Genomic DNA, 23,362 nt, shown 5'->3' with positions numbered 1-23,362 from the left:
AAAATCTCTGAGAGTTTTGCCGAAGCTCTGGACGTTAAGGACCCAGTCCAGTGTCCCAGCTCAGCAGACTTGACAAATTTGATCGCTGAAGACGTTACAGCCAGTGTCCAAAATGCCCTCTCCAGTCCTGTGGGCATACCTCAGCGCCTCACTCCTCCCGTCAAACTTGAAACCATGACTTGTCGTGCCTGTGAATTGTGTAAGACATTCGCAGGTAAGATGAAGGCTGTGTTCTCACCTCGACCACCGAAGCAGAGGTCAAGTCCCACCACCTCCCAAGAATCAACTGAGGAACCAGAAACTGAGTTTGAGACTGAAAAAGTCTTAGAAGTCATCAGGAAGGAGTTGAGGGTGATCATGGACCCTCTCTTGGTTGACGTGCCAGACTCTGAGTATGTGCTGCTGCAGTATCAACGCTCTTTGGAGATTGAAGTTGCTGCAGAAAGCATTATTCGAGAACTTGCTGAAGACAAGATGGATGGAACAAATGCTTCAGGCTCAATTCCAACAGAGCAAACGCACAAGAGCACACTCAAAGCAATAGGGAGCAAAATCAAGACGCTTTTCAAAGTGAATTAATTATGCAAAATAATTAATGTGGTTTTCATCTTGAAAGAAAAAATGTTTTTTCCTTCAAAATGAATGCAGGAGCTTGAGCTCTCAGGACCTCCTCAGTGGACAGTGTTGTCTACTGTGGTTCTCCCACAATCAGTGCATATAAACAATCAATCAAACATCAATAAAATAAAAAATAATAATACATTTCTGCTCATCTCTCTTATCATTTGCTGCAAGAGCTGTAAATATTCAACTCAGACTGAATTCACATCCACAGACTATGTGTTCTCCTCTCTGACCACTGGAGGGCAGATTTTGGTGGCGATCCGGATTTAGGAATATTTTTATGGATTCCGATCAGCCTGAGCATTAAAACCACAGGGTATAACACATGTGCAGTGTAGCTGATGACGCGTGACCCCGCCTCCTTCCTCCTTCTGAGAGCAGAGAGATACGTGTGTATGTGTTTTGTGCGGGAGATGCTGGCCATCCGCGGTGAGAAAGAAAAAAGCTGTAGCTGACGGGATGACAGGCTACGTAGTGAAACGTTATACAGACATAACAAGGTTGCTGAATGAGAGAGGCATCCGCCGATACGTTACACGGAAACACACCGTGTAAGTAATAAGCCAGCCACCTCACGTAACCGCCAGCTGTGAGCTGTGATCTGTTTTTAACGTCACGCGTCGCCAGAGGTCTGCGCTCTCCGAGTGCAATTGTAGTTACACTGGGGATTTACTTTTACTTAAGTAAAAGATTTGAGAACATCTTCCATCACTGTACTCTAGTAAACAATTTAATCATGAACTCGTTGGTTGTCACACTCGTAAAGCATGGTAACGGCGTGCTCAAAAAGTAAACGATTTAAAAGCAAGATAATGCATTTCTTTTATTAAATGAAAGTAACGTTAATGAATTTTATAAGACCTGCCAAAATTGTATTTAAGACATTTCATGACATTTTAAGGCCTTAAATTCAGGTTGTTGGATTTGAGACTTTTAAGACGTTTTTAGACCCACGCGGGAACCCTGAAGACACTAAATTCCTGCCAAACCTGACCTTTGACCTTTGTTCTCCCTTTGGAGGAGGAGAAGAGGAAGAACGACTGACATCCATAGAGCAACAAAATATTAGGCTACTTTTGTTACAGACTTAAACCATAGATTACTACACACATGCATACAGAATCATATTAGTATTACACACACAAAGCTCCAACCACACATCTATTTTATGAAAAATACCTTTACTACACTCACACCGAAATAGATCACATTTAGCACTGAGGACAAACACAAAAGCACCAACAACAGCCAAGTACATTACAGTGAAGCCAAGTGAAGTGTTTCCAAAATTATTCTGTACCTGCAGTTGCAGGATTTCTTATTAAAACATTTTTAGTAACATGTTTTTAAAAGTTTGAAATGTTTAAGTATAAAGAGCCACTAATGTACACATAAATATTTTCATTTTTTTTAACCGACAAATATTTTACATGAAGGCTTTAAACATATTTACAGTCAGTCACAGTTGTCCATAAGTATCCAGCTGGGTAAACATGCTAGAGGAAAAGTTTTTATAAATGTGTTTGACTTGACAACAGTTTGGCGGCATTGCTTTCCATAAAACCAGTCACCCAAATCTGGTGAAACAAACTAAATTTAAAGTAAAATATGACGGAGGTGATACGACTAAAAACAGGAAGTTGTATGACATTGGACCACTGTGGTTTAAAGACACGGTGTAAACACACAAATAGGGGTAGGGTGGCAGCAACAACATTCACATTTGTCCTCTGGGGAGGATGGATACCAAATTTCTGGCCGATAGTTGTCAAGATAACAGAACATTTAAGTGTTGGATAGACGTACAAAGGAAAATGGAACGGCATTGTGTCTGTAGCACTATTGTACGGATGCGATAATAAGTTCACTGCCATTCTGACAACAAAAGCATTAAAGTTTACCAAAAGTTCGGGTATTGTAATCCAGCACCTGCCTGTTAAAATGGCCCTTTTGGTACTTTTACATTAAACTGTGATGGCTTCAGTCTTCAGATGATGATGACATGAAGCAGTGGTAACTGCCAGCTATACTTCATCCTCCCATCTTCCCATTATATGCACTACATGTAGCTTCTTATTCAGAGTTAATCTTCATTTCACTTCATTCTGTCTGATATGGGGGAATTAAACAGTGTAACCTAGAGAGTCATGAATCCGTGCTCCCTGAGCCTTTAACTATACACATCTGGTTATAACACACATGATGAAAATAAACTGTGCAATAAAGAGCTGCCAGCTGCTGCCACACTGATTTTATTAACATTAATCAGAGTGGAGTCCAACAGTGGAACGAGGTTAGGCCAATAAATGGGGCCAATATTAGGCTACATCTTTTAGTACAGAAAATTTAGTTTTTTCAATCTGGGTATAATAAATAATGTAATAAGCTAAAAGAAAAGAGTCTGCCAAACATAGCTCATGAATTTTTATTTTGTTTTGGTAGGTGCACTATTAATTTTAAATAAAATCAAAATGAAATAAATTGCTCACTGTTATGTTATTATTTGTCTGCAGAAAGTATAAAGTCTCTGCAAGTAAATCTTTATAGCGTTCTGAATTTGCTGTTGAAATTAATGGTGGCCTGAAATTTAGGAAATCATCTAAAAACTGTAAAGGTGAAAAATCAATAAACACAGATGTTTAGCGATATTGTCCCATGTGCCAATATGTTAGCATGGAGAGTGGTGATATACTAGGAACACATTGGGTTTTTTGTCGTCATTGTGGACTGGAAACCGGAGTTGGTGCAGCAGAATAGAAATCAAACTGACAGATAAAAGATAGATTCAGAGGTGGAGAAGAGTCAGTCCAATGCATTTCATGTTGTCAACGCCACCTTGGAGCATCTTCCATCCCAGCTGTTACCAATCCCAGCTTCTGTTCTGTAAAGAAAAACAGGAGAGGAGTCTGAAACCAGATGTCTATTGATCTCCAGGACACAAACAGAGACTACGAAATGTGGAAATTCACCAATTAGGCAAACATGTCAAGAGTCCTTAAATCAGTATAAACTGTTATTACATTTCTAACAACAGTTAAAACTCTACCTGCGTCAGTTAAATCAGATGATGTGTAGTAGTATTATAGCTTTTTTAACCTCATTATTTCTTTACATTGTAACCAGTTTTTGTTGTCCAAAAACTATTAAAAACACACCAGTGAGCCTCTCTGTGTCACTGGGTGACATGTTCCTTCATTACCATGAACACACACTATTTAGACTCCCACATACACCGTCCTGGTGCCACAAATACTCACTAGAGCACAACATGTGGATTAATCCACCACCAAAAATAGTCCCCAACAAATGCACTGTTTACTCCCATTTGAGTAACGTTGAATAAAAACTACTTTCAGACATGCACAAAGAAGGGCTTTGAGCTAAATGCTAACATCAGCATGCTGACGGATACAATGTTTACCATGTTCAACATCTCAGCACAGCATGTTAGCATGCTACCATATGTTAATAAGCACTAAACACAACGTACAGTTGAGGCTGATGGGAATGTCTTTAGTTCTGGTCATAAACCAAAGTATTGGACAAATGATTTATTAATTATTAATTAGTATTAGACAAATTAAAAACATTGACCTGATGGTGCTACATGAAATCACCAAATTTTGGCATTCATCCAGAGGGAAACATGAAATGTGAACCAAATTTCATGGCAATCCATCCAATATAATTTTTCAGTCTTAACCCAAAATGTAAACCTCATGGTGGTGCTACAGGAAAAGTCGGGGGATCAGTATGATTCATCCTCTGAGGACCATGACTGTCTCTACTCAGTTTTATATTAATATATTTCAGTCTGGACCAAAGTGGTGGACCAACCAACCAATGAACCGACATTGCCATCCATAGAGCCATGCTGCTAATGTGGCTAAAATGAAACTACATAATTGTGAGCAGTTTTTAAAGATGTATGTTTTCAACAGGAACCAATGGACTTGTTGCTGCAAACAGGGAAGTAGGGAAGTGAGAAAGTATTGAGAGACGGACTACAGGCCCAGACACACCAACCCGACATCAAAGATCTAGCAGCGACAAAGGCTGACTGTTGAGTCGCCTCACGTCGCCTTTGTCTAGGCCAAAAAATTTGCACTCGAACACTCAGCAAAGACTACAGCGGACGGCAAGTTAGCACGTATGTTCTGCTCCTGCATGAGATGAAATAACTCTCCACGCCAGCAGGCGGCGGTAGTCTGTATTCATCATTCAAAAAGGGAAACCAGAAGACCGAGGACGGCAGATATACAAGTCGTTGTTATGATACGTACATGAAACACCACTCTCACTCACCACTTAGCTTCATTCCTGATGTTCATGTCGCTGTGAAAATATCCGTGTGTTGGAATGATCAGATGAGATGAAGATGAAAAATGAGAAGAGCCTTCTGTGTGTGTCCTCTTGACTTTACTCTTCTTGCTTCCCTCACCTCTCGTGCACTGATTCGTTTAAGCTGAACAGCCAATCAGAGTGACTTCTTTCAACGACGGGCGCCGCCACTGATTCAACATGCTGAATCAGCCAAAAAAAATCCAACACGGGCAGACTAGAGCCGACGGTGCGGGACACACCGCAAAAACTAGACCGATAGACGCTCACCGACGACCCCAAACTGTCTGAACGACCGACCGTCGGCTTGGTGTATCAGGGCCTTAACGTGTTGTTGGTTTTGGTCTTTTGATGCCGTTTGTCTCAGTGTGAGCGTTCATACCTGAGCTGCAGTATCACAGATTGTCCTCCAGATCAGACTGATGCTGCTTTATCTGGAAACACAGAGGAAGCAACTCTTAACGAGACACTGGGTCGGATAAAACACACTATAGTTAGCACCTCATTTACACATCCCCTTTCTCTTCCTTATCATCATCATCACTGTAGCCTCATCTTCGCCGGCTGTAATACACACACATTGCTGAGCACACATATACACAGCCAAATGGTAATTACTAACACACTCTCTCTTCTTCACATACACTCAGTTTCTTCCTGATGGAGGAACAATGCAGTAGATTAAAGGTCGGTCTGTTCTCTGCCTCCGCTCAGCTTAATGAGGCAGCTCCGCTCTGTCAGGCAGGTACAGTAGGAAGCCTGCAGGCTAATTCTATATCATTATGTTTCCCTGTAAAGAAACGGAAACACTGAAAGCACCGCGGCTGATCTGCTTCACGCCGGTGAGGTGCTGAATTTAAATAGAGACAGTAAACAGTGAACACATCGTCCACCACAGATTATGCAAATTGTCTTCGGGCCACTCTGTGCAGCGTGGAGCAACGAGATTTTTACTATTTTTAGTTAAATCAGTAGTCTGAGATTTTCTACATGACAGAAGTAACTGTTCAGACAGGTGAAGGGATGGACTGAGGCAGGTAAATAGTCCATCCCCTAATTTTAGATTAACATCAACCACAATAAGTCTCATTTGTCCTTTAAAAAATAAAAAAATAAAAAAAATTGTTTCAGTCATTTATAACTCTGATCTATTATGGAGGACAGAACCTGCCAAAATAAAAAATAAATGAATAAAGAAATAAATAACTCAATAAATTAATAAATGTCATTAAATGTAGCTAAAATGAATGTAGCATTAATCAATCAAAAATAAAATAATACAAATAAAAAATATAAAAAAATAAACATTCAATAAAAAATAAAATGTGTCATAAATTGATATTTCTGTTTTAATTTGCTTCTCTATTTATTTATCTTTGTAGAAACCCCCTTATTTATTTATTCTTCTGCTTAATTTTCCCTTTTTTATTTATGTATAATTCTTTATTAAATATTCATTATCATATCATTTTTGCATTTATTTATTCATGCATTGTTTTAAATTCATTTTATATTTAGATTCCTTTGCATTTTACCCCTTATTTATTCCCCCAAACTTATTTATTTTTTGTATTCTTTTCTTTTTACATTTCTTTATGCATTTCTGCCTCATTATGCAAATGAGGGGGCTGTCACTCAACATGTGTCGTCATGGGGACAGGGTCCATGACTATATGTTAGTTAGCTAGCTAGCTGCTTCTACTAATTAACTCCAGTCTTCATCCCCTGCTCCGTACAGCGGGTCATCGGCCTAATGCTGCTCTCCCCACCGCTGCCTCGTACCGGTAGTGACAACATTTCATTCTAAAAAGTCAATCTATCAAGTCTATCTGAAACAATTAATTTGATTGGGAGAAAATTAACCATAAACCATTTTGATAACTGAATTATCAAAGTAATTTTCTACTATCAAAAGTTCACTGGTTCTAGCTTTTCAGTTCTGCTTTTTGCTGCTTTATATCATTATAATATCTCTAGGTTTTGGATATTTAATGACCTCAGGAAGTTGTGACATTTTTAACTTTTATCTGGCACTTTATAGACCAACTAACGGACTCACAGCAGAGTTTGCTTCCTTGTGTTGAGCTGACAGAAGTTGGTGTTAATAATAGCTTATCCACAAGATGGCAGGATTACATTACCTTCTATAGTGGAGCTCAATGCAAAGGGGGCAGTTAGGATAGTCATTTACCCCGTGGGGGGTAGGTGTAATATGCACTTTTCACAGCAGCCATGTTGACATGTCATTGCAGGGTAAACACACATGTAATTAATCACATTAATTATGGCCCTGTGGGGGTAGCTGTGGGGGTAGTAGTGGTATCTATTTACCCTGTGAGGGTAGTAGTGGTGTATATTTACCCTGTGAGGGTAGTAGTGGTGTATATTTACCCTGCGAGGTTAGTAGTGGTATCTATTTACCCTGTGAGGGTAGTAGTGGTGTATATTTACCCTGTGAGGTTAGTAGTGGTATATATTTACCCTGTGAGGGTAGTAGTGGTGTATATTTACCCTGCGAGGGTAATAGTGGTGTATATTTACCCTCTGGGGGTAGTAGTAGTATATATTTACCCTATGGGGGTAGTAGTGCTGGTAGTGCAGCGGCTCGTCCTCGCTGGCCTCTCCTGGTTCAGGACTTTCTCTCTCCAGACTGCTGACTGAACCTCGGTGAGGAGAGTCGGACACACTGGGCTCCCTGCCCTGAGGACACTCTGACACACACACGCACACACACACACACAGTATCAGTATTACTACAGTTATGAGTACCGTCACTGACAGCATGTCAGAGGTGACGACGCTGCTCTGAATACAGTCAGTGTGTTATTTCACCTGAAGATCTAGTCTTTCAAGTCTTTCTTTTTAAACTTTTGTACTTTTACTTAAGTAAGATTTTGAATGCAGGACTTTTACGTGCAACAAAGTATTTTTACACTGTGATTTTACTTCTTCCACCACTTGTCTGCAAGTCATCGGTGTGCAAATCACCAACTCAATACCTGCTGGGTTTCAGATATGGAACCGATGACGTTGCTGGTTCATCATTCGTTAAAGTAATAAAGTCATTTTTCCAGTACACCGTGTTGCTACCTGAGTGAGAGAAGTTTTCTAATATTAATGTATGTAATGAAAAACATTTTAAAATCATCCCAAAGAAGTGAAGACTGTCAACATGCCACTTTGGATCATTTCCTCATCGTTTTATCATCGCAAGCAAATTTTCCTTTTCCGAGGTAGAGAAATTAAACCAACACACACACACACACACACACACACACAGAGTTGGTGGACGACAAGATAACTCCTGAGCGCTGAAGGGGAGCTTATGAAAGGTTATGAGGCCGGTGTTTATCGCTGTTTACCTCCCTGTCATAATCCACGCTCCGCTGGTGGCAGTTTTGTCATTGAACCATTACTCACAGATGCAGTATGATAGCGTATCATATCTGATGGTAAACAAACCGACTCTCTCTCTCCGTGCATCACCAGCCCCTCACTGATCATTAGTAAATATTAAACATCAGATCAGTCGTTGTCTGGGTGGATTAAAACCTGGATCAGACTGATATTCTTTTAATAAAACTGGGATCTGGATCAGTCAGTGTCATCCACCTGTGCAACGTATTCTCATTCAACTATTCGGGTGGTATCTTATGAAAAGTTGTTCCTCATTTTTTATGCGTTCTCCAATGAATGTCCAGCAACACGTGTCAATTTCCGCTCGTCACATGCATACAGTCTTTTCAAAATAAACTTACGTCTTCACAGGAAACAACTTGGTTAGGTTTAGGCAACAAAACTACTTAGTTAGGTTTAGGAAAAGATTGTGGTTTGGGTTAAAATATCTAGGGAAGTTGTGTTACTTTAAGGGCGGGTCCATTATTTTTGAGTTTTCTGAGATTTTTATATCATTCTGTAGCTTCCCAGTGGAGTTCCTTAAGTATTCAAATCCCAACCTAAACTGATATTGATTTTTTTAGGTGGCGAAAATACTTTTTTCTGTTTCTCCCTTCCACAGCTGCTTTACCTCGCTGTCAAACAGCCCTTTCTGACGGGGAACTGAAGTCGTTATATTGCTCTCTTCAAAGCCACCAGTCTACATTCACAAAACAGTAATTTTACCTCTCAGAACGCGGGAGTATACATACAACATACAAAAAAAACCTTTCAGTTATTTCCAAACTTAGCACACCTAACGTTGACTCAGCTAGTGCTAGCGTTCACATTGTTCATAACCTTATTGATTGGTTTACTTTGGTAACCTACGTCACTGCTTTTTGCTGACGGTGGTTCCATTCAAAAGCCCTGGAAAAGAATGTGGATGGAACCGCCCTTAAAATACGGAAGTTACGTGACATAAATCAACTTTGACTTCTGGTCTCACACGGGGCACAAACGCCGGTCTCCTGGGCGAAATTCTGGTGTTTTTTCACCCACCCATCCACACCGACCTCCATTACGTGGATTTAATAAGAAATTATTTTGTGGGATATATATCTATATTTATATATAGATATATATAACGAATTACAGTGCATTACTTTTAGAAGCAACTTCACATTTTCACAGCTTTCATTTTACATCCCAGAGTTTGTAACAACACAAAACACAATCTAATCCTATTTTTACAATATGGGACCTTTAAGTAGAATACTTGAGTAAATGTACTTATTACACGGCTCTGTTAAATACTCGATTCTGATTGGTCAATCACGGCATTCTGCGGTCTGTTATTTCTTTATAACAGACCGTTGCTATGTGTAACAGACATTTTACTGACTTGCTATGAGCGCAGTTCTGATGTCGGACCATTTTTTGTGTCAAATTATTGATTTCTTAAGTAAGCAGCCGTGTAATAAGCGGGATAATGTACAGCTAGCGGGTCATTGTTGTGAAATAAGCCTCTGAAGGGGTTTCTCTCACAACAATGACCCGCTAGCTGTACATTATCCCTTACTTAGTTACTCTCCACCATTGGTTATATTCGTCTCTCTATGGTTGTGGGTTTGGTTTCAGTCCAGGTGTAAAAATGTCTGTCAGATTTTATAAATCAGCTAAACAGTAGCGCTGGACGGGAAGCAGTCCAACTGCTTGTTGTCTCTACCTGAGCAGTCCTTCCTCTGTCTGTCCATCTTATCCACACAGTCCAACAGGCCGTCGATCTGAACCTTGATCACCGTTAGCTCCCTCTTTATAGCGAGTAGCTCCGCCATCTTCACTGCAGAGAGACACACAGAGAGTATGAATACAATATAAGACGAGTGAGTGATGCGCTGTTGTCAAAAGTATGGGGACACCCCTGTGCTCGTCTAACTTTGCGGACAACAACAACATGTAAGATCACTCAGAACTGTTTTTTGAAGTGTTTTCCCTTCATAAGTCGGTTAAAAACACACTTGAAACTGGATCACAGTTTGCAGCTCCAAGCAGATGCAAATGTGGTCCAGTGACCCCTGCAGCCATGTAGCCTGTAGTCCTGCACCGCCAAGTGCTCTCAGCGCTTCACTCCCACCTCCTTCCACTGCACGAGCCTTCGCCCTCGCTGTGCTCTGTAACGGACCGCCGGCTCACCAAACGACCCTGAAAACTACTTCACTCCTGAAAGCTTTTCGACCTCGGGAGCTTGCAAAGGCAATCTAATTTCCTTGTGATGGGGCGAAGTAAAAACTATTAAGCCTTGTAATAAACTAGTATAAACAATTCTTATTTGCCATGCACTATTAACTCAGTCTAATTGCGAGCGCTGATAGGCTCGGCTGGGTTATAGCAGGAAGGAGAGCCCCGCGGTACAGAAGCTTTTAATGAAGAGACCATCTGGCACCCCCCCGCCCCTCACCCGCCTTCTCTGCAGCACCCTGGGGCCCTACCACCGAGACGAGATAACATGAGCAGGGTTTAGAAAAGGAAAGATCCAGGCTGCAGATTTAAAGATTTTAGAAAAAAAAAATATTACGACCACACATATGAACGCCCAGGCCGAGGTTCCTGTGTGGGTGTGAGATTTAAAAGCCTTTAATTGGAGAGGGTCCAGGCGTTAAACACCCCTGCGTATCGACCTGTGTCTCTGCCCTCTCTGGATAAAAGCTTTTTAACATTCAAACCCACACAACTGCAGTCATAATATTTCTTTTCATCGTTTACACTCGGCAGCGTTGCGGTCATAACCCCAGTTATAATGATTTTTTATGTATTCATTTGGTTCAACGATCATGTGCGTCTCAGTCGAGAGATACAACTCATAAATACTTTTGACAAACCAAAGCACTGGACAAAAATCTGAATGACGAAAGTCCTTGAAAAGCTGGCTTTGTGGAGGTGAAATACCCAACATGCAACATGTACTCCTGCATGCTAGAAGATTTAATGTGTGCAAAGATGTTGTAATGGAAAGAAGAACAGTTTTTCCTTGAAGCCGAATCAAGTCCTCGAACAAAATCCTCAATTTTAATAAAGTGATTCAGTGTGTTAAATGAGTTAGGTCCCTATTTTAATGATCTATAGCTCATGGTCTAAAGTGCATGGTACAAGTGCATTTAGGGCGTGTACAACTCCACTTTTGCTAGTTAAGAGGCACAAAGTAAGGTGCAAGGGGTAAAAGGGTTGTATTTAGTCTCTTAATTAATAACAGGTGTGTTTTTGGTGTAACAGGAATCGAATTACATTCAAATTACACGTATAAACGCTTTTTAATCATTTTTTATTGCCAATGTGTGAACAGGTTGTAACCTAACCTAAAAAATGAGACCTTCCGCAACCTTCTGTGTTTCCTCTATCGGGCTGTAGACTGCTTTTAATGTGAAAAATGCGGACCAGTTTTTCCGGGAAAATCCAACGGATGTGAGGTCATGCACGCTCGCGAGTGCCTTTACTCTGTTCAGCTCCGCTTACAGGGCTAACAGTCTGCAACCATAGCTAACATTCGGTTTGAAATGGCGTCCGCTAACGCCAAAAAACGACCAGCCTCCACCACAACTCAGACTCCAACACAAACTCCACGAAAGCATAAAAAAACAAAGTTATATCTGGTGAAACCCATCTGTAAAACAGCAATGTGACCAACGTCGGGGGCAGGGGGGAAACTAGGATCACATCAGCCTTCAATTCATGGAGGGACCTTCGTTTGGTTTAGGTTTCAAAACAGACCCCGAACTGGTAAAATTCCCTTTGGACAGGTACGCTAACATTACTGCCAAGCATGTGAAATATAGTGATATTGTGGTTTTAGCCGCTAATGTTGCTAACGTTAATCAACATGATGCCTGTCAATCTAGTTCAGGCTTGTGTGTGTCGCCTCACTGTTTTGCCCGATGCTCGCTCGTGTCTACGTAGTGCGAGCGACAGTACGCTGACTGTCTTAACGGTCACAGGTGTCACTGTTGACAATCAATTTCTGATTCTTACATAGAGTCCCTTTAAATAGCAGGAAAATACAGCGCCAGACTTTAGACCAGGCTGTTGGTCAATGGCGCAATCGCTCTCTTCTGCCTCAAGATAGCAACGCGCCAACAAAGCGCCTGACCACACCTCATTTTAAGACCATCACACCACACCCATGGGCGCAACACCAACTCCTGAGAAACATATTTGGCTTTTAACTGCTAAATGTTCTGCTTTTACAATATTTACCAAAAAGACTACAATCTTTCCTTTAAACAAGTTCAGCAACATTCAGTTTGGACATTTTCCCTCATCAGTGAACAGATTAGTTTAGATAATAGTTTAGAGAGACTAGACGAGTTAGAGGCCTCCACAGTAGAGTGAGTAGAGCATCTCTCTTACATTTGCTGTCAGAGGAGGTGTGTTTGTTGTTGCTCCTGCTGGAAGCTCTGCTGCTCTTCATCTTCAGAGCTGCTGTGGAGGAAGAGGAAGAGGAGGAGGAGGAGGATGAAGGGCGGGGCCGTTTGACAGGACTGGGATCCACTGGGACCGAGGAGGGGACACGTTGGTAGTCAAACACCCTGCAAAACACACACATCAGAGTCCCATGATGCACCGTTGCCCGAGGCGCTGGCCTGTTTTCTGGATTGTTTTATTACTGTGATGAAGGGGAGGGTAATTTGTGTCATGAACAGATTTAATCTTTATGTTGGTAACAAACTGAGGAGCGGACGAGTCTGTGAAGTTATTTATAATATATGGAAATAAACCAGTTTAAGAAGAAATACAAAGAATTTTTTTTTCAGCAATACAACACTCATTAAAAAGGACATTTATCTTTATTTTTAAATGTTGAAGTCATAAAACGAATCCACCAAAGGGCAGATTGTTGCCTGAATGATAGATACTTATTTCAGATCTCGAGAAAAGACCAAAACTAACAAAGTGTTACTTCTTCTCTCTAAACTTTCTGACTTCCTGTCTTTGGCTCGCGGCTCCAAGCTTGTCCTGCATTAGAAAAGTATGCAGTTAAAACAACCAAAGAGCTGATAGAACAATAACCAAGTGTCAGAGAGAAGAAAACACTGTATTTGTCAAAAAAAGAAGCCTATTAAGGGGCCGTACACATGCCACGTTTTTTTGCGCGCTCAAATCCATTGTTTTCAATGTAAAAGCATGGTAGGCGTCGCCCCGATGCGCAAGCGTTCCCAAGCACCTATTTTTCAGGGTGCAGCCGTTGCGAATTAATGACAAATGAATCACACATTTTTTTTTGTTTTTCAAAATGTCCAGTACCGTAAAGGGAGATTTGTCAAGTATTTAATACTGTGATCAACATGGGAGTAAGGCAAATTAATACAAATGATTGTATATATTTATCATTAGCAATCCATTAACAACATAAAACAATGACAAATATTGTCCAGAAACCCTCACAGGTACTGCATTTAGCATAAAAAATATGCTCAAATCACAACATGGCAAACTGCAGCCCAACAGGCAACAACAGCTGTCAGTGTGTCAGTGTGCTGACTTGACTATGACCTGCCCCAAACTGCATCTGATTATCATAAAGTGGGCATGTCTATAAAGGGGAGACTCGTGGTTACCCATAGAACCCATTTTCATTCACATATCTGGAGGTCAGAGGTCAAGGGACCCCAAGCTAGTATGACATGGTTGGTACTAATGGATTCCTTAAGTTTTTTAGTTTCATATGATACCAGTATCTTCACTCTAGTTTTAAAACTGAGCCCACTACAACCTTAAAATCACAAGTTGTGTTAATGCATTAAAGAAATTAGTGACGTAAAAAAGAATTTGCGTTAACACGTTATTATCGCGTTAACTTTGACAGCCCTAAAAAATGATTAAACTTTTGGTATGCTGCAGCGTTGGTTTGAACCCAGTTCCTCTGCCTTAAGGGCGCTCTCTCTCTGTTATGTCCACTAACCTGCTAACCCAGCAGAAATACCCCTTCATTCTTATAAAAGTATTAAAATGATCTATATGGAAATTAATTGAGAATGAAAGCTCTAACGTTATGATGAAGCTGCAGTTGAAAGTCAAGTGAAAGTGAATTTGGTTTTAAACCTGCAGCACAGCTGTTACCTGCTGGAGGTGAGCTGAAACTTTATGAAGGACAGAACAATTTATCTTATGAAAACGGATAACCGGCACTGATTTCATTTCATCAAATAATCCCACATCCCCTCCTTTTTCTAACAGACGCCGACGCCGTGTTTTCTGATAGAGTGTGTTGTGCTGCAGGTGAGATCTGACTGACATCTCCAATTTGATGCAGAGAGCGATAGAGGAGGCGATAGAGGAGACGATCGGGGAGACGACGAGCTGCCTTTCCTCTCCCTGTCAACCTCTGCCGTCTATCACAGCAGCCATCTACAGCTGCAGGAGGACTGACTGCAGGTAAACATGAAGACACTTCATCTCTTTCACTGTCACATTAATAAACATGCACATAGACACATACCTGCACACACACACACACACACACAGTTCATTTCAAAAGCTGCTTTAGTGGTGTGTAAAACATTTACACTTCAAAAGGCCTGAGGAAAATATTATAATATGTGCAACAAAAACATGTAATAATGTTCAGGGGATTTCACCTGACATGAGAGGCTACAGGCTGCAGATATCCTCCATCATCCTGCAGGTTTATTAAACAAGTAGTCTGACAAGTTTGAATAAATCTGGATTTTAGTTCTCAGCCTCGTAATTCTGGACTGTCAGTAGGAACACATGGGCTCAACAGTACAGTGGGCTGTAAAGATGATTCAGGATGAACTATTTAAACTAGGGCTGTCAATCGATTAAAATATTTAATCATGATTAATCGCAAATTAATTGCACATTTATTATCTGTTCAAAATGTACCTTAAAGGGAGATTTGTCAAGTATTTAATACTCTTATCAACATGGGAGTGGGCAAATATGCTGCTTTATGCAAGTGTATGTATATATTTATAATTGGAAATCAATTAACAACACAAAACAATGACACATATTGTCCAGGAACCCTCACAGGTACTGCATTTAGCATAAAAAATATGCTCAAATCATAACATGGCAAACTGCAGCCCAACAGGCAACAGCAGCTGTCAGTGTGTCAGTGTGCTGACTTGACTATGACTTGCCCCAAACTGCATGTGATTATCATAAAGTGGGCATGTCTGTAAAGGGGAGACTCGTGGGTACCCATAGAACTCATTTTCATTCACATATCTGGAGGTCAGAGGTCAAGGGACCTCGAGCTAGTATGACATGGTTGGTACCAATGGATTCCTTAGGTTTTTTCTAGTTTCATATGATACCAGTATCTGCTCAGAGATGGCAGACTCCAGCTCGGCTCTGATTGGTTGTTTTCCTCCGGTCTGTGAAATCTTGCAGATGCCATTAGGAACACCGGAGGACACAGAAGAACATGATTTTTTTTCAGATTGCCTGTTTCATGCACTACTGTCAGGTAGTAAAAATAATTTTTTTTAATGAGATTTGCTCCATTTCTACCCACCGCAGCTTTAAGTTAATGTTTTGAATGCAGTACTTTTACTTGTAGTGGAGTATTTTTACATTATGGTATTAATACTTTTACTGAAGTAAAGAATCTGAATAGTTCTTCAAACGAACACGGCGCTATGGGACATCTCGACTGACCGGCAATGTGAAAAAAGCACTTCTTGCCCAAGAACAAAGTTTAAAAATAACGTTATTAATATTTTACAGAGTTCAGGTTGAGTAGAAGGTTTTCCTAAAGGTAGAGGAGTTGTGATTCCAGGTAAAAGAGGAGCTAAAAATACAGAAACCTGCTCCGTCAAAGAGAACAGGAGGTTTGTCTCGTTAGTCTCAAACTGACAGCCTGCAGCTCTGACTTCCCTCATACACACTTTATTTTTATCTCTTTCTTATAGACGTCAGTATTCAGATCTTTATGTCTGTCTGTGAGGCACTTTGTGAGCTCTGCTGTTCTGGAAGTGTCACACGAACAGTGAGGATTAACATATGATCAGCAACTGTGTGATTTGTGAGGTTGTATGATTAGCACATACATATTCAGACCTGCTGCTGTGTTTGTCCCTGCAGTCTCAACACATCAGGATAACCGGTGAGTAAGTGTGTTGGTCGAGGGGGGGCTACTGTACCTCGCTAAGCTGATAATCCGCAGCCCAGCAGATAAATGCCTATAAATATTTACAGGATGGCGGTGTTGACACGGCCGGGCTCCACAGCTTTACATCCTGTCTGGCTCCGTTCAGAGCCAGGCGGCCCGGCTGTGCAGCGGTGTAATTCTACAGATAAAAAGGAAATAAATAGATCATTCCTGGAGGCTTTTCCAGAGAAGGTAGCGTGCATGAAATATTGTCCTTCTGCTGGCTGGACGGGTCAAATATTCTGTTATAGCTGGACAAACACTGTTCAGGCGATTTACACAAAATAACTAGGATGCAGAAGTTCATTATGTCTGAAATCCTCTAATCCCACATGATACTGAAACGCTCTCGACTCGTCACACGTCATATGGACGCTTGGTCAGGACCCCTTAGCACCATTTTTCAACGTGCAGGGTAGTCTAATAGACTTCAACACGTGGTTAACGTTGTGAATTCAAACAAAACTACTTGGTTAGGTTTAGGAAAAGATCATGGTTTGAGTTAAAATAAGTACGTTTGTTACGTAACTTAAGGTTATGTACATAAGTTTAGTAAGTTACCTGTTACAGTTGTCAATAAAGATTGGTTTGAAAGCTCCAAGGCAGGTACAGTTTGTTAGCTAGCAGAGGACTGTACGGGTCACAATGCTAAAAAGGCAGGAACGTGCTGCCTTAATCATCTGTGCCATCCAGACTGCTGAAACGTCTAAAAAAAGAGGCGTCGGAATAACTTTATATGGACTCACAGTTTGCGAGGAAGACGTGGACAGTATGGCTTGTCTATTTTGCACAGAGAATTGGAGGTAAGCGAGCTAAGTTTTAAAACTAAAACGGAGTCAGCAGCGTTTTCAAGCGGCTCAGTTTTAGGGCCTCGAAAACGGCAGAGTAGTGTGGATGCTAGGCATAAACGCAGCAAAAGTTATGCGTTTTAAAATGCATTAGTGTGGATGTAGCCTGAATCACGTGGGCTTCCCTGTTGAAATGAGGGCATGTGTAAGGAAATGAGATGATGCAGACGAGTGAACGGAGGAAGAGAGGGAGGAAACTGAGAGGAGCGTTTATCTGAGCGGCTGCCGGCTGCCAACACACTCGTTTTTCATGCTGTCAGCCTCTTTTTCTCTCTCTCTCTACACTCATCTGCTGTTCTCTCTATCCTCTTCCTCTACTCTTTCATCTCCTGACTCTTCCTCTACAGCTAATATACAGTTATCTTCCTCCTCCTCCTCCTCCTCCTCCTCCTGTCCTTGGCGGCCTGCAGTGATCTGTGCTTTCAGCCCGCGGTGGGGCAGTCAGTCCACTGCTGTTTACACTTCTTTTTGCATTTTCATTAGACATTTGTTTCGTTTAACCTTCATCTGAAAGGCAAGTGAGGCTGCTGTTTCTCAGAATCACCTTGTTTCACAGTGTTGGAGCAAACTTCCTTTATGTAATCTGTTAAGCACTTTAAAATGACACTGTGATATTCGTTAATGTGAAATGTTCCCGTCTTGCCTCTGAAAATCTTCGCCTCCGCAAGTTAACTATCATTCATTTTATTTTAGTTTGAATTTTTCGGTCGTTTTCAATCTAATTTACAAGTCTGGTTTCGGTTTTATTAGAGATATATTTGTTCTCTCGTTAAACATAATTAAGTTTGGATTAAAGAACTGATTTTATTTCAACTGTTATAAAATGGTTTGACTCCACTTCCTTTGACTTTTATTTTGGTGAAGCTGTGACTAACAAATGAACCTGAGTGAAGTCGGGGAACATCTACAATATAATAAATAATATTAATATTTATCGCCATCTTGGTTTTTTGCAACCAGAATTGACACGAGAGGGTGCAACTAAGTACAACCGAACGCTGATGAGACATTTTTAGGCGACCAAAAAGTTATAATTAACTTTGATGACCTGAAAACACACTGTGGGTTAAAGTTCTACGATGACAATGCCTTGGTCTTTGTCGCTCTTTATACTACATCATCCTCCTTTACTCACGCCATAACAACGGCCATAGTTTGAAGCGTAAGGCCACTGACCAAGCTGAGAACGGGCTGTAGTAATGGGAGGTGTTTTTGTTAGTATGAACTCTCTGTGATGAAGGCTTAGCGTCTCATTGTGTTCTGGTTGATCTGCCGCCTCTCTGTGATATCTCAGGTGAGTTCAGAGCAGCTGATGGAGGAGGAATTACAGCTTTAAGAGATGATTTATAACTCAACTCCTGCTTTCACTGAAATTGTCGTCCTCTTTCACACTAAATTGCCGTAGTGGCACATTTCCCGGCAGACCCGTTTGTTGTTGTTTTTTTTCTCTGTTGTCTGGAGTTTGCTGAGTCCACTGTGTGCACACATAAGAGCTGTGTCACCTTCAGTGCTGTCAGGGAGTTTTACAGGCTGTGAATAAGCAGCTGATAAAAATGTGTCCAGAGCACAGCAGATTATTTACTCACTGCTGTGTTAGTGAGCAGAGCGTGTTGTTACAAAGGATAATAAAATTAACTGAGACTAAAATTAAAACTAACAAATGTAGTACACATTTTAACAAACGGAAATAAACATCAAAACTGAATCTTCTCCCTGCAAAATCCGGTCTTTTTCTACAGTTTATACTGAACTAACCAACTAACCTTCGCCTATTTTACACCTCAAAGTGTGTTTCTAGGTGTTGGAGAGTACTGCTCCATGTGTGATAAAAGTAGCCTTTAGTGTCTCCAGAGGGAGCTGCTGTGTGATGTCTGATAAATGTCCTCAAGTGATGTCACTTGAGTCAGCGTCGTTTGAAGACTACAAGTTAGAAAAGTTAAATAATCTGGAGGTGTGGAGTTAGACAGAAGTGAGACCTCCTCCTGATAATCTATGCTGCCACCTAGAAGCTCCATGATACATTAGCTGCTACTAGTACAGTATAACACACCTGTACGATCCGCCCACACAACTGTGAGAGGGAGAGTTGCATTGTGGGTAATGTCGGAGCCAGGTTTTGACAAGAAATAAAAAAGACAATATCTCTGGTTCTGCTGCATCAATTTTGAGCCACATTGAAGCTACAAACAACCCACAATCCAACAGTCTTTTACGGTAACGCACTCTGTAATACAAGAGTCGCACTGGTGGAAGAAGTATTTAGATTTAGTAATACCGCAGTGTAGAAATACTCTCTTACATGTAAAAGTCTTGCATTCAAAATTTGACTTAAGAGAGTCAGTAATGCTGAGAAACAAACGCTGGATTTTAAAAATTATCCCACCCAAAAACACAGCTCAGCGTTGCCAACTCTTTTCCAATGAAAGTAGTTAACAGCATTAGCATTAGCTCCAAAAGTCCCTAAATCTAGCAGGAAAGTCTCCAAGTCTGCAACACTGACAGTCCGTGGCTTCAGGCCTCCCTCCAAAGCCACTCCCTCAAAATGATCATTATGAACAACAAACATGGCTATTGTTAGTACTCACAGCTGTCAAGCTAGCAGTTTGTGGGAGACTCAGCCCGTCCAATCATTTCATCCAGCCCGAATGTAATGATTGGACGGGTTTATTACCTGTGTCCTCTTTTTTTGTCAGAGCATTTTAATTGATTGCTGTTGGGATGTAATGAAAATTTCAACAAATATAACAAAAGATTTATTTGAAAAAGACTACTACCCCTACCGTTAAGTACAAAAGTATCAGCATCAAAATATACTTAAAGGGACAGTGTGTATGATTTGGCGGCATCTAATACCATCTGAGTATCTCTCCGCTCACACCTCCCTTTCCAAGACCATGGCAGCGCCGTTCGCCTCGCTCAGAGGCCATCCTTACCATAATAACACTACTTTAAGACCAACAGATGTTGGTGACGGTTTAACACTCTGCGGCTCACGTTACCGCAGTTTCACAAGCGTGTCGGAGAACTACGGTAGCATTCAGGTAACGTAAAAACGTGAAAGGCTCTCTCTAGAGCCAGTGTTTGGTTTGCTATGAATATTATACTCTATTTCTGCTAATAGTTCCCCCGAAATGTTACACGCTGTAACAAAAGTACCAAAAGTAAAAGTACTCATTACGTAGAAGATGTAGTGGAGTAGAAGTATAAAGTAGCAGAAAATGGGGAAAAAAAAGAGTACAAAGGTTATTAGTTCTAACCCTAACCTCAAAATTGTACTTAAGTACAGTACTTGAGTAAATGTATTTAGTTACATTCTGCTGTTGTGAATAATACATGTCCATATTGAGTCTTACAGTGAGATCAGCTGGAGCTACAGGAAACACAAGGACACGTCAAGGTTCATGTAAAGCAGCAACAATATACTGTCTCCATCACACACACGCACGCACACATACACACATACGCACGCACGCGCGCACACACACGTTTCATTTCCCATTTTCTGCGTCAGGGCTATTTTAATTGAATGTAATTTAGTTTAAGCTTATTGCGTGTCTGTTTTCTGCATCAGAGCTAATTTAATTCAGTTTAAAGAGTTTCCCTCTTTGTTTTAACACATTTTGTTGTTCACCTGCTGCTCTGCACTCGTTTAAACTTTTCTTTTTCTAGTCGGGTGTTGTGATGTTCACAGAGGGTGGGATGAAACGATACACTGACCAAGATACCAGAGATGTGCACGTTGCAGTTCAATGGTTAATCCACGGATCGGACAGATCGGGTCATATAAATTAACATTCTGATTAATAGCGGATGGGTTGCGGGTGGATGAAATAATACATCACTAATGAGGAAAATATTAACTACATTCTCTAAAATGTGAACATTGCGGAGCTACTATATTTTTCGTCAGGCAAGAGAGAGACGCTGTGCACATTTACACAAGAGGAACAGCAGCGTAACTTCATGGATTATTTCAGAAGATGAAAGTTTAGTTCTGTTTCCTCTGTCAAGTATATAACTGCAGTTACCCAGCAAACATTTCATCGACCCGGGGGATGGCGCTTATGGAGGACGGAACCTGCCAAAATCAAAAATAAATACTTGAATAATTCAATAAATAAATAAATATCTAATTAAATGCAGCAAAAATAATATTAAAAATAAATGTAGCCATTAATTAATTGATAAAATGTGACAGAAATTGATTTTTCTGTTTTAGTTTGCTTCTTTATTTATTTTTGTATTAATTCCCTCATTTTTTTACTCTTCTTTTTAGAGTTCCCTTTTATTTATTTATGTATTTATTTTGATTACTTTTGTTTTATTTTTAAATGTATGTATTCATTTATGTATTTATGCATTTATTTATTTCTGCACGATTTTCCCTTTGCATTTCACCCCTTATTTATTTCCCCAAACTTATTTATTTCTGTATTCTTTTCTTTATACATTTCATTTTACATTTTATATTTCTTTAAAAATATATATATAATATATATATATATGTAAAAATAAAGGAATAAACTAAAATAAATGTACAAATAAATAAATGAATGCAGAAATTAAAAAAAATTAAAGATGTTCTCGTTGTCCTTCACCTTTCTTTATCGTGATTCTTTCTTTCTGTTTCATCTCTCAACTCTTCTTTTTATCTTTCCCTTTGTCCGTCCCTCTCTCTTGATCTCTCTCCTTGTATATCTCTTTATTTCAGTCTCTGTGTCATTCTTACTTTCTTCTGTTTCAATAAATCCTAGAGACGTGATTTCAACCTGTCATTCTCTCTCTCCACTCTCTGCTTGTTTGATGTATTTTGTACAATATGACTATATATATTTTTTTTTTTTTTAAAGTTATTTTTTTGGGGGCATTTTCCATTTTTTTATTGACAGGACAGTGGATAGAGTCTTGAAAGGGGGGAGAGAGAGAGAGTGGATGCGGAAAGGGCCACAGGCCGGATTCGAACCCGGGCCGCCGCGGTCAGGACCAAGCCTTAATACATGGACGCCCGCTCTACCAACTGAGCTAACCCAGGCGCCCCAATATGACTATATTTTGTCTTTTACCGCCGTGCAGAATAATGGCAGCTGAGGATGGATGGAGGCCAGCAGCTCCACTCATCCTCACAAAATGCCTCTTCAACCGGCTGAAAGCTGAACACAACAAGGTCAAACTGGGATCCACCCGCAGCTTTCATCTCTATCTGGAACTGTAAACAGCTCTCAGAGAGGAGGATCGTTTCCTAACCTCACAGTCCAGCGTATATATGCCGCCATCAAACAGGAAATCGAATTTGCCGCTGCGAGCCAGACACAAATGGAGAGTTGAGGCAGTTCATGTTCTCAAAGAGGGCGACCAATTTCCTCCTCTCAGCTGAAAATGTGTAGTTTGAGTCACTCAGGAAAAACACATTTAGAAGCTGTTGAAACACTGAAAAGTTGAGACAAGGTCATCCAGAGCTACTGCCAAAATATCAGTTCAGTTTACGACAGCTTTAATAAATAAAATATCGACCCTTTGACTCTGTCTTTTCCTGTCAGACAACTAATCTCATCATCAGCACATAATCTACACACTCTGCTCTGATTGGACAGTTATTTTCTCTTGTTGCCACTAAAACCGGTTCACGACAAAGTAGTTTGTTTGCAGAACAATGTGTTTCCATGTTTTACTTATTCAAGTCCCAGATGTTTTAAGTACTTTTATGCAGTATTACCAGACGACAACCTCCGGGTCTGAAAAGTGAAGCCGATGCTGAAGTGCCTTAAACTTGTATTCTTCCTAACAGCCAGCAGGGGGCGACTCCTCTGGTTGCTAAAAGAAGTCTGATTGTATAGAAGTCTATGAGAAAATGATCCTACTTCTCACTTGATTGATTACCTCAGAAGTATATTGTGATGCCTATACTTTTGCACTTTTACTTAAGTAACATATCCAGTCAGAACTGAGACTTTATCCAGCGTTAGCAACCACAAATTAAGAGACGAAACAGGAAGTGCAATAA

At 40.5% G+C, this 23,362-nt stretch overlaps 1 protein-coding gene across 6 annotated transcripts in view; it reads right to left on the bottom strand.

Moving 5' to 3' along the window:
* Nucleotides 1–1,788: 1,788 nt before the first annotated feature.
* LOC119486359 (RNA-binding Raly-like protein) overlaps nucleotides 1,789–23,362 on the bottom strand; it is a 52,783-nt gene continuing 31,209 nt past the window's right edge. For all 6 annotated transcript variants that reach the window (XM_037766430.1, XM_037766427.1, XM_037766428.1 and 3 more), the window contains 5 exons: nucleotides 12,745–12,923; nucleotides 10,070–10,183; nucleotides 7,537–7,676; nucleotides 5,348–5,399; nucleotides 1,789–3,505 (listed from right to left, as the gene is read on the bottom strand). In XM_037766430.1, coding sequence (XP_037622358.1) covers nucleotides 5,361–5,399; nucleotides 7,537–7,676; nucleotides 10,070–10,183; nucleotides 12,745–12,923 — 472 coding nt within the window. In that variant the 3' untranslated portion in view covers nucleotides 1,789–3,505; nucleotides 5,348–5,360. The remainder of the gene's footprint in view (nucleotides 3,506–5,347; nucleotides 5,400–7,536; nucleotides 7,677–10,069; nucleotides 10,184–12,744; nucleotides 12,924–23,362) is intronic.

This window comes from Sebastes umbrosus, chromosome 4 (assembly GCF_015220745.1).
Source record: "Sebastes umbrosus isolate fSebUmb1 chromosome 4, fSebUmb1.pri, whole genome shotgun sequence".
Taxonomy (NCBI): domain Eukaryota; kingdom Metazoa; phylum Chordata; class Actinopteri; order Perciformes; family Sebastidae; genus Sebastes; species Sebastes umbrosus.
This window is presented reverse-complemented; position numbering and strand designations above follow the sequence as displayed.